Source organism: Physeter macrocephalus, chromosome 7 (genome assembly GCF_002837175.3).
Source record: "Physeter macrocephalus isolate SW-GA chromosome 7, ASM283717v5, whole genome shotgun sequence".
Classification (NCBI taxonomy): Eukaryota; Metazoa; Chordata; class Mammalia; order Artiodactyla; family Physeteridae; genus Physeter; species Physeter macrocephalus.
The window spans coordinates 23,880,844-23,895,604 of record NC_041220.1 but is presented as its reverse complement, the minus strand read 5'-3'; the positions used below and the strand labels follow the sequence as shown (position 1 = coordinate 23,895,604).

The 14,761-nt window shown below is 36.6% G+C and overlaps 1 protein-coding gene across 3 annotated transcripts in view; it reads right to left on the bottom strand.

The window, feature by feature from the left end:
• The window catches only part of ELMOD2 (ELMO domain containing 2), a 29,053-nt gene extending 14,723 nt beyond the window's left edge, over positions 1–14,330 (bottom strand). The window contains exons 1-6 of one of the 3 annotated variants that reach the window (XM_007118938.4): positions 13,090–13,470; positions 12,862–12,944; positions 12,455–12,602; positions 10,530–10,558; positions 1,895–1,992; positions 166–295 (exon numbers count right to left, since the gene is read on the bottom strand). In XM_007118938.4, the coding sequence (XP_007119000.1) occupies positions 166–295; positions 1,895–1,992; positions 10,530–10,558; positions 12,455–12,596 (399 nt within the window). In that variant the 5' untranslated portion in view covers positions 12,597–12,602; positions 12,862–12,944; positions 13,090–13,470. Of the gene's footprint in view, positions 1–165; positions 296–1,894; positions 1,993–10,529; positions 10,559–12,454; positions 12,603–12,861; positions 12,945–13,089; positions 13,471–13,731 lie in introns of those variants that run through there. The other 2 variants (XM_028491709.2, XM_007118936.4) reach the window with 2 other exon arrangements.
• Positions 14,331–14,761: the final 431 nt, after the last annotated feature.

The window sequence follows — 14,761 nt, the reverse complement described above, 5'->3', positions numbered from 1 at the left end:
ATATATATATATATATATATATATATATATATATATAATAAAGCTCTCTGAGAGGCAAAGAAATCAGATGGCTGTGTAAGCCTCCAGATTCCCCACACAGGCCTTACTAGCTCAAGCCTGATTTACTTTCCAGCGTAACTCTAAGTACAGAACACCAAAACTTACCTTGAGAAGCAGCTTTTCATGTTGCAGGTTATCAGAATCATACGGTTTTTTTCTCACACTTTCTACATCCAAATAGAGCTGTTTATAACCAGATATCTGTAGTAAGCATGCCTTCATACAGATTTTAAAACTGAAAATGATAAAAGTTATTATTTTTAAAAAATCGTACCTTCTTATCACAATAAAGTAATGCCTTCCATAGCTTGTGGTTCATATGTCTATTTAGAAAGCATTCCCTAGCTTTTGGTTTAATACAATAAGCATCAAGAGCCTCTGTAAACACAAAACATTATACAAAGTATCATGCAAGATATGATAGAACAGGGCCTACAAAGAGGGCAAGACAGGTAGGAAAGGCAAACTTCCAAAACTGCAAACTCTGTAAATCCTTGATTTGTTCACTTCTTTTCATGCTTTCTCTGGGCAATCTCATGTGTTCCCAAATCTTTATTGTGAGACACTACCAGCAGACCTAATTTTCCAAGGATATAGCAACACACAATGCCATGACAGGTTCTCCCAGCGCTTCCAAACACAACAGCTTATCTTCCCTTAAGAGGCATGCTCTTTCTCAACTCTAAATACATTAATGGAATCACTAAGCACTAGTTCCCCAAGCTAGAACGCTCCGAGTTCTGACCTTCCTCTCCATCAACGATACATCAAAAGGTCCCTGAGCCCTTATCCTTTCTAGCTCTGAAATGTCCCTCAAAGCCCTCATCATATATATCCATTTACCCTGGTGTATTTATGGCTTCATCATCTCTTGCCTGAATGACTCAGTTTCCTGACTGTTCTGTCTTTATTCCTTCTACCAGACTCCCACTTCTTCAAATTTACCCTTCATCTTCCTAAAATACATATCTGATAATGTAGCTTTTTTGCTTAAAAAAAAAAAAAAAGAAATCAGAGGACAACATCTAAATCTCTCAGTGTGGCATGCGAGCCTCCTTGCAATATATATCTGATCTTGCACTCCACTCACTTCTCCAACCTCTGCTCTGCGCCTATTCAGCGCTCCAGCTACAAAGGACTCCCTGTCATTCCCAGATACTCAAGGACTCTGTGTCTTTTTGGCACCTTCCTCTTCACGGAATGTCCTCCCCTACCCATTCAACAAGGTCCAGCTCAAACGTTACCTCTTCTGTGGACTTATCGTCACAGTTCTCTCCTGTACCCTCTCCTGCTTCAGCCCAAATAAATTACTCCTTCCTCAATATTTACAAAGAAAATACCAAATGAAGAAAAGCTTGCTAAATATTTACTATCTCAATATACTTGTGCTGGGAACACAGAAATGTAATGTCAAGTCTTCTTATGGAACTCAGAGTTTATTTGGGGAAGAACAAGAGCAAATCATTGACTACAGTACAATGGGTTAAATGTAGGATAGAGGACCTTCCTGGAGGAGGACAGAGGAACTGAATTTTGAAGGACAAGAAGGACACAGGAGTCATTATTTAAGTTTGGGAAAGTAATGGTAAGTTACCTTAGAGAAGGCAGATGATAAACTGGCAATAGTACTGGACTGGGAACCCAGAGATACAGGTTTTAGTCCTGCTTCCATCACTCACCTCTCTGGACCTCACTTCCTCATCTAGTGAAGTGAAAGGGTTGAATTAGATGATCTCCACAAACCCTTCAGCTCTAACGTTTCACAACTGTGTGAGATCTCCAGCCTCACAGGAGGTAAGCATACAATAAATGAGAACACCGTAAAAACACATACCTGGCATCCTTCTCGGGGTTAATATTCTTTTCCTTCATTATATCTACTACACATCTGTCCACTTCACTCTGAACAACAAGTGTCGCTTTCTGTAAGACCTATTTGTGTGAAACAAAGCTGAATGAGAAAAATCCCCTATTGCTGAAAAAGAATAGTATGTTTGGAGGTACTTAGTCAACTTCATAATGTGTGTATTAAAATGCAAAACCAAATGAAACCGAATTTGTTTCAAATTTTCAGTAGGGCTAAAATCATACATACATAAAATAGGAGAGAAGCAGCATGATGTATTAGATGAAGTCTTCCTTAACTGAGAATCAAGAGGTTCTAAGCCAATGAGTTCTTAGCAAATAAGCTCCCACCACAGTATGCTTATGAAGCAAATACTTTTTATAAAATTCTAAAATTACATAGTAAAAATATATGTACAAAAATTTTAATGCAGAAGGAAAAAAATTTAAATTTTAAATGCAGAAGAGCAAAAAGAAGAAAAGTCAAATAATCTTGTCAATCCTACCACCAGAGATAGCCACTGGTAACAGATTAGCAGATATCCTACCAGTCTTTTTTCTATGCGTATAAAACAGATTTCTTAAATAATATGTCTTATAAATGCCCCCTGGATCCTTCCTCTCAAGAAATAAGCAAGTTCAGGCCTTCTTTACCCTTAAAAGGTTTAACTCTTATCCCTCTTTAAGCTACTATCAAAATTCCATCTGATATTCCTTATACTCCAGACAAAATAATCTAATCATACTTGGAGTTATGCTTCTGCATATCCTGGGCCTTTCTTCTGGAATGATCCTTTTCCCAATCTCTAGACATATCAATTCTTCCCATTGCTAAGCTAGCTCACATACCAGATCCAGGAAGCTTTCCCTGATTCTATTCAAGTGGAAGTAACCTCTCCTCTCTTGGAATCTGCATAATAATGTACCTGTAACCTTTCTGTGACTCTTATCACTTTCTATAGTGTAGTTATTTTTATATATTAAGTGGAAAATCCTCTGAGGACAGAGACTGTATCTAACTCATTTTTTCATATCCTGTATAGAAGAGATAACAGACATATAATTATCGAACGGAGATATCTGACAGATGAAAACCTTAAGAAAGGCAACGGTTTCAGTAAAAGTCATGTACAGCTATTCCATTACTTTTCTTTAAATTGAGGTTAATTTAAATACGATGAAAGGAATGGATGTTGCATATTCAGTTTGACCAGTTTTGACAAATGCATATACCCAAATAATCCACATCCCCATCAAAATATAGAACATTTCCGTCACTGCAGAAAGTTCCCTCATGCCCCTTCCCAATCAATCCCTCCCCCAACAAGCACCCACCGTTCTGCTTTCTATCACCATAACTTTGTGGTGTGCATATGAATGGAATCATAAAGTATGTACTCTTCTGTGTCTGCCTTATTTTGCTCAACGTAACGTTTCTAGAATTCACCCACACTCTTGCTTTCATCAGTAATTTGTTCCTTCCAATTGTTGAGTAGTATTCCATTGTATGAATACACCTCAGTTTGCTTAACTCATTCTCCCGGTGATGGGTATTTGCATTGCTTCCAATTTTAGACTACTATGAATAATATTTTTTGTCTTTGTGAAGTGACTATTCGAGGCTCTTGTCCTTTTAAAAATTGTGTTGTCTTTTTATTACTGAGTTCTAAAAGTTCTTTGCGAGATATAAATCCCTAATCAGATATATGTGCTGCAAGTACTCTGTCTTGCCGATTCATTTCTTAAAGGTGTCTCTGATAAGTAGTTTTTATTTTGATGCAGTCTAATTTTTCTATTTTTTATAGTGCTGTGTCTTCTCTAAAAGACATTTTTGCTTAACCCATGGTAGAAGATGTATATTCTCCTATGCTTTCTTTGAGAAGCCTTAAAGTTTTGGTTTAAACACAGGTCTAAAGTCCATATCAAATTAATTTTCACGTGTAGAGGGAGATAGGAGCCTCCCCTCCCCCAATTTGGATATCCAGTTGTTCCAGCACTATTTATTGGTTTTCCAATACTTTCCTGTCCTCACTGAATTGCTTTAGCATCCTTGTTAAAAATTATGTACGGTCTATTTCTGCTCTCTCATCTGTTATATTTGTCTATTTGCCTAGAAAGTCTTGAAGTCAGTATAAATCTTCTAACTTTGTTCTTTTAGAAGATTATTTGGGCTATACTAGTTTCCTTAAAATTCTGTATAAACTTTAAATGAGCTTGCCACTCCCTTCAAAAATAGCTTGCTGGGATTTTGATTGGAATTGCATTGAATCCATAGGTCGGTTTTGGGATCAGCATCTTAAGAATACTGACTCTTCCAATTGATGAACACAGTGTATCTTTTTCCATTTCAAGTTTTCTCAGGAAAACGAGTTGTAATGCGGACGTCTCGCATAGCTTTTGTTATATTTATCCCTGAGTATTTTACGTTTCTGGATGCTACTGTAAGTGGAACTGTTCTTTTTTTGTTTTCCAAAAGTTTGCTCTTAACATACGGGGACATACTGTGTCCTACGACATCGCTAAATTCATTTATCAATAATGCTGGTAATTTTTAGATTTCTTAGGATTTTTTATACTCACAAACTATGTCATCTGTTAATAAAGACAGTTTATTTCTTTTTCAATCATTAAGTCTTAGATTTCTTTTCCTTCCCTTACTACACTGCCTAGGACCTTTAGCACAATGCTGAATAAAAGGAGAGTAAACATCCTCGCCTTGTTCCCAACTGAGTGTGGAGAGCATTCAATATTTCAGTGTTGTATACCTATCATGCAGGGTTTTCATAGATGGCCTTTAATAGGAGGAGGAAGTTCCTTTTACTCCTAGTTAGTTGAGTGTTTTTGACCATGAATGGGTATTGAGTTCTGCCAAAACAGTTTTTCAGTATCTACTCAAATGATCTTATTTTTCTAATTTACTTTGTTAATGTGGTAAGTTACACTCATTGATTTTGAAAATGTAGTCATGACATATTATTCTTTTTATATATTACTGGGATCAATCTGCTAATGAAGAATTTTTGTATCTATATTCAGGAAGGATATTGATTTGTAATTTTCATTTATTACAGTGTCCTTGTCTGGTTTTAATATCAGGATTATACTGGCCTCATAAAATGTGTTTCTTTCTACTCGATTTTCTAGGAGCTTATGTAATAGCAGTACTATTCTTTCCTTCTTAAATGTTTGATAAGAGTTCACTAGTGAAGCTAATATTGGAAGATTTTTTGTGCAAAATGTTTACAGATTCCATTTATTAGGTATATGGCTATTTCAATTGTTTTCTTTGTGTTAGTTTTGCTAAACTGCGTTTTTCAAGCACTTTGTCTCTTTCATTTAAGCTATAGACTTCATCGGCATCAAGTTGTCCATAGCACCTCCTTATACTTTAGTGACTACAGGCTGTGGTGATGCCCCCTCTATCATTCCTGATATGGGCAATTTGGGCTTCCTCTCTTTCTTGATCAGTGCTCCTAGAGGGCTATTAATATTACCAATTTTTTCAAAGAATCAACTTTTGAGCTTGGTGATATTTACTATTTTTATCTGTTTACTATTTTGTTAATTTTTTCTTATTTTCATTATATCCTTTATTTACTTTGGGTTTAATTTTCTCTCTTCTAGTTTCTTAAGGTATAAGCATAGCTCACTGATTTCAGGCCTTTAAAAACTGCTTTGGGTGTACTCCACAAATTCTGATGTGTTGTGTTTTCATTACCATTCACTTCAATTCTCTTTTTAAATTTCCCTTGTGAGTACTTCTGTGATCCATGGGTTACTCAGATTCTTAATTTCCAGATATTTGGGGATTTTCTAGATGTTATATTTTTCTTATTTCTTTTTTTAAAAATTAATTAATTAATTTTGGGGGGCTGCGTTGGGCCTTCGTTGCTGCACGTGGGCTTTCTCTAGTTGCGGCAAGTGGGGGCTACTCTTCATTGTGGTGCACGGGCTTCTCATTGCAGTGGCTTCTCTCGTTGCAGAGCACAGACTCTAGGCACATGGGATTCAGTAGTTGTGGCATGTGGGCTCAGTAGTTGTGGCTCGCGGGCTCTAGAGCGCAGGCTCGGTAGTTGTGGCACACGGGCTTAGCTGCTCCGTGGCATGTGAGATCTTCCCAGACCAGAGACCGAACCTGTGTCCCCTGCATTGGCAGGCAGATTCTTAACCACTGCACCACCAGGGAAGTCCTCTTATTTCTAACTTAATGCTGTTGGAGACAGAAAACATACTCTGTATGCATTCAGCCCTCTGAAACTTACTGAGACTTAAATGACCCAGTATATGATATATCTATATGACTGTTCCATGTGTACTTGGGAACATGTATTTTGCATTTGTTGGGTGTAGCACTCTATAAATGTCAATTAGGTCAAGATGGTTAATCGTATTGTTCAAATTGTATAGAGCCTTCTGATTTTTTTTTTTCTTGTTGTACTATCAGGTATTGAGAGAATGCAATAAAGTTTCCAGCTACAATTGTGGGTTCATATATTTCTCTGTCTAGCTTTGTCTATTTTGGCTTCAAGTATTTGGCAGCTTTGCTAATAAGTGTATACACATTTAATACTGTTATGTTTTCTTGATAAATTAGCTGTTTTATCATTACCAAAAAAAAAAAAAAGATTTAGTTTCCTGTAACACTCCAGGTTTATATTTTCTAAAAGAAAGCCACAAAAGCTTTTTTATGCTTATTGTTTGCACGGTACATGCTTTTACTTTCTATTTGTTTGTGACTTTATGTTTAGAGTATGCTTCTTGAAATAACATTCAGTTACTTGGGTCTTGCTTTTTTTATCCATCTGTCAATCTCTGGCTTATTCTCTAAACTTTTGGTAGATCTTTGGTTCCTAATCAAAAACAAAATAACAGCTGGATGGAGGAGAAATATAACCCATTACATTTTCTAAGTTCTCATGTATCCCAACATTGTCTAAGTTCTCACGGAGCTCATGAAGGTATATTCAATACTGGAATATACAGGACTTAAAGAATTTCTTAGGTCAGCAATTCTAAAACTTTCTCTTTTAACCTAAAACTACGTAAGTATACAAAGACCCTTTTCCCCAATGATGTTTACTTTAGAGCTAAAGAAGAAGTAGGTGATAATAAACAAGAAAGCAACATATACAAATCACTTATCATATATTTTGTAAGAAAATAATATATGCTTATGCATATGATTTTATTACAAAATAACATTCAATAAACATAAAAGTAATCTAGTCTTTTTTATTACACCTACCTTGATGGTAAGTTACAAATTATATGACTAGCCAAATTATATTTATAGCCAACAAACATAAACAGTGAGTTTCACCATGCAAGCAAATCTGGGGAAATTATATATACATTTGTGTTAGTGTAACCACAGAGTGTGAATGTTTCATTTTTGAACCACAATGCCTATGTGGTTATATACTTAAAGGTTAGGTACTTAAAGTCTAATTTTGGAAAATTAGAGACCAAAAAATATGCAAATGTGCATTACTATACCATCAATGCACAGACAAGTAAACTGATGCTATAAAACTAATTTATCATTCAATAGCTAGAATGTTATCCTTACTATTTAAGAGCTAAGACAGCAGCTCTAACCAAACAACAGCCAATCAAAAACACGATTAGACTGACAGTGTTCTTTCCCTAAATTTCAAATTTTTCAAATTCCCATATATGCATAAGTACAGTGGAGCTCTGCAACACTACCATACATTGAATAGCAGCCAGACCTCTTAGCAGAATACTGAACTAGACTCCTCAAGTTCTAAAAAGGTTTTCATTTTCATTTATAAATCCCAAAGTTTTAGTAATCCTTAATATATAATTGATAAGTGGTTGGTCCTAATGTAAAATACAAGCAAATGAGACTCAATTTTTAACAATCAAGGGAAGAATTTCCACTACAGAACAATTCACAACCCAACAGGACCACTCTATCACTGCTTTAGGGAAATGGCCTTAATAGATTAAAATCACTTTTATTCACAGCAATCATTGGTAATGTTAGGTATTTAAATAACTAAGAGGTTTTCATGCATATTTTAAACTTCTAAAAATTCTGTAGTGTATGTTGGTTTAATCCCATCATCACTAACATAATATTAGTGATACCTATCAGGTACTGGGTATTCTCTTAGGCTGCTTTCATTATAATAATATTTCTAATCCTGAAACAACCATGTGGATATTAATACCTCCTTTGACAATGAGAAAATGAGTAATTTGCACAACTAGAAAGTGATACAATCAGAATCTGAACTCAGATTTTTTTCATAGAAATATAAAAGTAGAGCAGGTTAATAAAAATATCACAAAATCAGAATTCAATTTTACTCTACAAAGTAAATGAAATATACATATGAGACACAATACACACCATAAATTATATATTTAAACTGATGAGACTTCCTCCATTAGCTTATTGACAAGTTTACCTTAGATTTAAAACCACAAGAAAGCAAAGCTCCTGTGATTTAATTCAGTAAGTATTTAACTACCCATTTGTTGACTATTCCTTTTAAGTATGCCCTCCAAAACACAATTAGCAATTTATATTTTTAAATAATAAAATCATAAGAATACAATTTTAATGTTTACTTTTCAAGTGAACTTTAATTGCCAGAAAATGAGATAAAAGATAATGAACATTTTATTTTCTTTAACCTGTAACCACTACTTTAAAGCCTCCAAACACTTCAGCCCACATTTACCTCTTCTGTCTCTAAATGCCTGTTTTTAATTACATTAGATTTCAGTCTTTTTATATATATATATATATATATATACCAAAGACCCTGGTGGAATGTCGAACATATGGCAATCATTCAAATCTTCGCTCAAGGATTTGACCAAGGCACTAGAGTTCCTAAAAAGTATCATCTTGTGTGCAGTCCCACTTAAGTTTGGGGTAATTTTACCACATATAAAATCCCATTAGTAAATTTTACGACCAAAAATGTCATTACAATCAATTTTGGTAATGATGGTTACACAGAGAGATGTGAAAGTGAGTTCCCAGTTCCAGAAACCCTCCAGAGGTTCATCTACAATTTATGATATTGTTACTTTGTGAAATTGCATCCTAAGTTTCAATTAATGGAACAATACAGGTGGATAGGTATAAACAAATTTTTAGAACGAGCAACTTGTTAACTTTCTAGATCCCTACAGTCTCATTAAAAAAAAAAGAATATTAATAACTTTATAGGATTCTAAACAAAGGGGTAGGACTCTAGACTCTTCTCCCCTCCCTGGTATTCATTCAGGTATATGAGTTATTCCCATAATGACCACTCATAAATAAAAGACTAACTAAATCAGTAAAGCACCTATTTTATAGGTCACTCTCCAAAACTTAACAGATATGCTTGCAATATTCAGCAGTGTCCATTTTCCTTCCGGCATGAATCAGTAACTCATATTAATATCACTAGACAGTAGCAAATCAACAATTTTTGACCCTATATTCTCGATCCACATTGTACATCATGACCAAATACAAACATATATATGCATATATAAAACAGAGATAGATGCACACACAGATAACTAAAATTAAATTTTCATGAAACCATATTTAACCTTACTACGACTGCTGTTTTCTAATTATTTTCTATTCCATTCCTTTTGTTGTTGTTGTTGTTTAATGCTGGCTGTGATCTACCATGGGATTTCAAACAATGGTCTACATGTTCCATACTCTAACTTTGCCACACCAAATAATCTATATATATAGAAAAAAAAATTGCAAAACACTATAGGGAAGCATGTGGTAGGCCGAATTATTGGTCCCTGTTTTTCACTCCTGTGTAATTGAATTATATACCCACATTCCTAACATGGCCTCATGGTGGGCATAATGTATTTTTCCACCCCTTGACTTGGGCTTGGCCATGTAACTTACTTTAGGGATATTAATGGACATCACACAAGAAAACTTAAAATATGCCTCTGTGGCTGGACGTGCAACGATTAACTGTGAGAAGACTATTTCCCAGGTACCTTTTCAACCTAGGTCCCACAATGAGACAACTGCAACAGACCTGAACTTGGCACCAGCTTGAAGAAGAGCCTCTCCAGTTGGCCCACAGACACATTAGCAAGAAATAAATAATGCATTTATTTATAATGCATTTATATAATAAACCTATGCCCTGAGATTTTATAAGTTTGTTACACAGCAGCAGCTGACTAATAAACAGTATGAGGTATGACTTATTTTGGATCAAAAGGTACATGACCCAGGATTTTCTATAACTATCCAAACCTATCCTAAGGACACAGTCTATGAGAAAGTTTTCCCCCTAAGACCCTGCTTTCCCAAAAGCTAACAAGCTTTGAGGTAAAATAAACAAGCAAAAACTCAGAACAGAAAAAATTATTCAAATACCTTCTCTTTGTGCACTAGTAGTGCACACAAACACATACATACACAGAAAAAAAAGGTTTTAAAAACTAGAATATTTCTTCTAAGGTGGGAAAATTTCACTCAATACTCTTTACAGCAAAGACTCTTCTAGTAGGACATTAAAAATAATTCACTCTAAAATTGAGGCATTTTTTTAAAGAAAAAGTATCTCCAAGTTAAGTTGTCTAGAATAATCACCTTGATATGATCCTACCTTATTCTTGGAGTATGTCAAGGAATTTTCTAAAACGAAAAAAAAAAAAAAAGAATATTATTACTTAAATGCTGTTTGTGAATTACTCCGCAAACAAACAGTACAAATATCAAGCTAGTAATAAATTACTTTAATAGTTCCAGAAAATATAATTTCTACATGAATAACATAGCAGACATTTAAAAATTTTATCCTTACAGTATGATTCCAAAATTCTCAACCCAACACACATACCAGAGCCAAAGAGGTAAGACCAACCTAATTTCCCCAGAATCATCTGTTTCTGTGCAGACCCCCAAGTGTCTACTAACTGCTGCAAATTCATCCACGGCTGCCTCAGAATAGCTTGGGTTCCAGAAACTCATCTTAAGAATACAGTAAGAGTGCTCTATACTACCTTTTCATGTGCTAGCCTTATGAAGTAAGCGTTTATATTTGAAGAGCTAGCAAACAAAAAATACAACAAAGGGGCAAAAAGGAAGACTGGACAACCATTCTCTAACTAGACAAAAAGCAAAACAGCTTTTTCGTTCTTGCTTTCTGCTTCAAGAATCACAAGAACGGTCTTTACTGGTCTATTTACAAATTTTTCTGGCAAATAGTAAACAATCTCTTTTTCTCAGCAATTTGAAAAATTCAAGAAAAATGTTCTTGCTGCAAAATAAAGTCTTAAAATGTTCTTCCCCCATAATATAAAAAAACCAATCAATACTACTAAGAGTTCTTATCAAGAGGTACTTTGCTCTTCTCAGAGCAGTCAAAAGGGCAAATCAAAAGAGCAGGCAATAATTTAAGTCAGCTACAAAGTTGTGAAAAATCTAGGGAAGTAATTAAACTTCAATCATCTAGCTGCCCTGAGGCTCACTCTCTCCTTACTCTGCCATTCTCCCCGTTGTCTTGGCTACCAACACCCACTCCTCAAACTTTACAGGGGTGGATTTCTTAGTTGAAGCACACTTGTTCAACGCAAAAGAGGTTGTGGTTACATCATGATTTTCCATCTGACACAGTGAACATGAACTGCAGCCCATCCCTGGTCTGCCTCACTCTGGCCAAAGAGAAATGACCTCGATCTTATTACTCACTCATCTGTGTTCTAATTTAAAGCCATATTTTCAAGTAAGTATTGAAAGCTGATCAATTTTAGAAGGTACCAGAACAGCACTGTCCAATAGAAATATAATGCAAGCCCAGATGCGAACCACATATGTACCTTAACGTTTTCTAGTAGCCATATTAGAGTAAAAGAAACAGATAAAAGTAATGTTAATATATTTTAACCCAATAGATCCAAAATATTATCATTTCAACATACAATGAATATAAACAATTATTAATGAGATACCTTTACATTCATATAAAGCCTTTGAAATCCAGAGTATATTTTCTAGTTCTGCACATTCAATTCAGATTAATCATATTTCAAGTGTTCAATAGCCACATGTGGCTATTGGCTACAGTATGGGACAGTGCAGATTTTTAGTCTAATAATCTTTCCTAGGGATCTCTAGATACCTGTTATTATTCTTTCATGAACTGCATAAGAGATTAAAAGACTGAAGGATGCTGAATATAAAAATGGATCTCCTTCACTGAAGTGAACATTCCAAAGGGCTTATAGAAGTACAGAGATTTTTCTCTAGAAAGTAGGCTGCAACCATAATCTAGGGTAAAACTGATGAATTTCAGGAGCCAGAGAAGGTAATTCTTTGCACAGATGCAGAATTAAATAATAGTTTCTTTTTCTATAGAATCAGTTTTAGCGCTGGAAGGATTCAAACTGAGATTTCAAAGATCATGAAACTGAGATTAAGTGACTTGATCGTGATACGCAAGCGCTATTGTCACTATCAGTACTGAGAAAAATATTCATTCAGAGTTAAATTTTTATTCGTTTTTAATTATCCTTTTTCGAAAAACATTACCTATCCTGTGTGTCCTTTGTGCACCTACATAGGTATCAAAAATTCGCTGCAATTCACATTTTCCAGTCATCTGTCGTAAGAGCCATTTCATCCAAAATCGAAAGAAGTGCCCATAGAAGAACTCCCACAAAGAAATAAACATTTTTTCCTGGAGAAGGAAATATATGACAGGTTTAACGACCTTAAATTGGATTTAGAAAAAGAGAAAAAATTAGTTTATCCAACTCATCAAATCCCAAATTATATTAATATAATATTGTTCCATTGTGTCTATTTTGTAGTAGTGTTTAGGCATCTAAGAAAACAATGCCAGGTGTAATATATATCATTTAGATTAATTAAATGACGCTGGCCAAATGGTTAATTTATCATTTTAAACAATTAACTGTAAAAATCAAACTACTTACTTAGATTCAAGCTCTCAGTTCACTATTTAATTTCTTATTCTTTGAGAATAGGGCTCAACAGTTCAAGAACAAAAGGACCCCACCTAAAGCACCAATTAAATCAAATATACCATATATCAGAATTGTTAGTATAAGGAATAAGTCTTCTTAACCCCTGTGGATAATCCCAGTTACAGCTGTCCCACAGTCAGGTGACGGTAGCAAATAAAAACACTACATATGGCTTACAAGTGAAGTACACAAACTGAACACGGAGTAGATCACACCCTGGCTAATTGCTGATTTTCCATTCAACAGGTGAAGGGCAGAAATACTAAGAAGAGTAACAGACTACACCCTCGATAAAACTGAATCTTTATGCCATAAGAAAAATCTTCGGCTCCTAAATGAAGCGGGGTCGGGGAAATGAAAGTCAGAAGGAGTTACTTAAAAACAAAAATGCTCATCTCTTTCCTGCCTTAAACATTCCCACAGATAGATCATTTCCCGAGGGACTGTCAAATTCGAGATCCCCGCAGGTCAGTGCAGAATCAGTGCACAGAGACTGGCTGAACTGTGATTTTAAAATGAATCCATCTGGTCCGCGCTCATCAGGACAAAAGAAGCCGAAATGCCAAGCGGAGGGAACGCCAGCCTCACGGCGCCTGAGCTCCCCAGCCCTCGGGGAGCCGTTGCTGCCGAGCCCCCCCTCCCGGAGCCTGGCCGAGCCCAGCTCGCGCCCTGCCCGCGAGTGGGAGGGAACCGGTCGCACAAAGCCCCGCCGGCCCGCCAGCCCCGCGGGACTTTCCGTAGGACACCGCGGGGCTCGCGCGCCTTCAGCGCAGCCGCACGCAAGCTGCACCGGGCGAGAGAAAAAGAAACAGCAGCCACCTCACGGGAACGGGAAGAACTAGGAGGAGGAGCTGGAGCTGCCTCGGTTTCCCCGACTGCAAACTGCCGGCAACGGAAACGACGCTACTCGCGGTACACTCCCTGCAAGCACCGCGACCCGGAAGTCGGGGAGCGAAGCGGCGGGAACGCCTTCCCCGGCACACTGCCCGGCCCCGCCCCGCCGCCCTCTCCGATTGGCCGGAGCTCCACCAATCGCTATCTCTGAAAGGATGTAGAGCAGGGCTGCCCCGCCGCGCGTGCTCGGATTCTAGGGACGCCCGACGGTTTCCCTGGCAACCACTACCTTGAGTCACGCCCCGCGCCAAAGATTGTTCTTGGCAGAGCGGCTCAGTAGATTTTTCTCGCCTTAAATTTCAGGTCTTTTGCGCAAGCTGAAACGGTGTACTACTCCTAGATTCCAAGCACGGGAGAAGCGATGTTCTTTGTGTAACTTTCATACCAACAAGGTTACAAAAGCGCTTTCACCTGCATTTAATCTTAATTCTGTGAAGTAATTAGTAACAGTCCCACTTTATGGATGAGGAAACAGAATTTACGTTGAATGACTTGCCCATGGCTACTACCACGTGGCAGATACGGAGAGCCCTGTACGTTGAGTAAAGAAGTTTAGACTTTGTCCTGTAATGATAAACATCTAATAGTACATGGAACATTTATTCCTTAACTGGTTTTTTCTTTAAAAAGTAACTTATGCGCATGATTTTTTAAAAAAAATCCAACCTCAAACAGTACATTCATTAATTCAAGTATCTGTTGATTGGCCGTTGGTGCACCAGGCAGTGTTCTAAGAAGGAGTCATACATTAAATAAATGCAAATATTTAGTATGTCAAGTGGTACTAAAGGGGTATTATGGAAGGGAGGGAGAGTTTCTACATACAGTGTAGACAGGGGAGTCTCCGTTTTACGGTGACATTTGACCAGTGTTCAGAATGAAGTAAGCGAGTGAGAGTATCTGGAGGAAGAGTATTCCAGACACTAGAAAGGCAAGTGCAAAGACATACTTCATA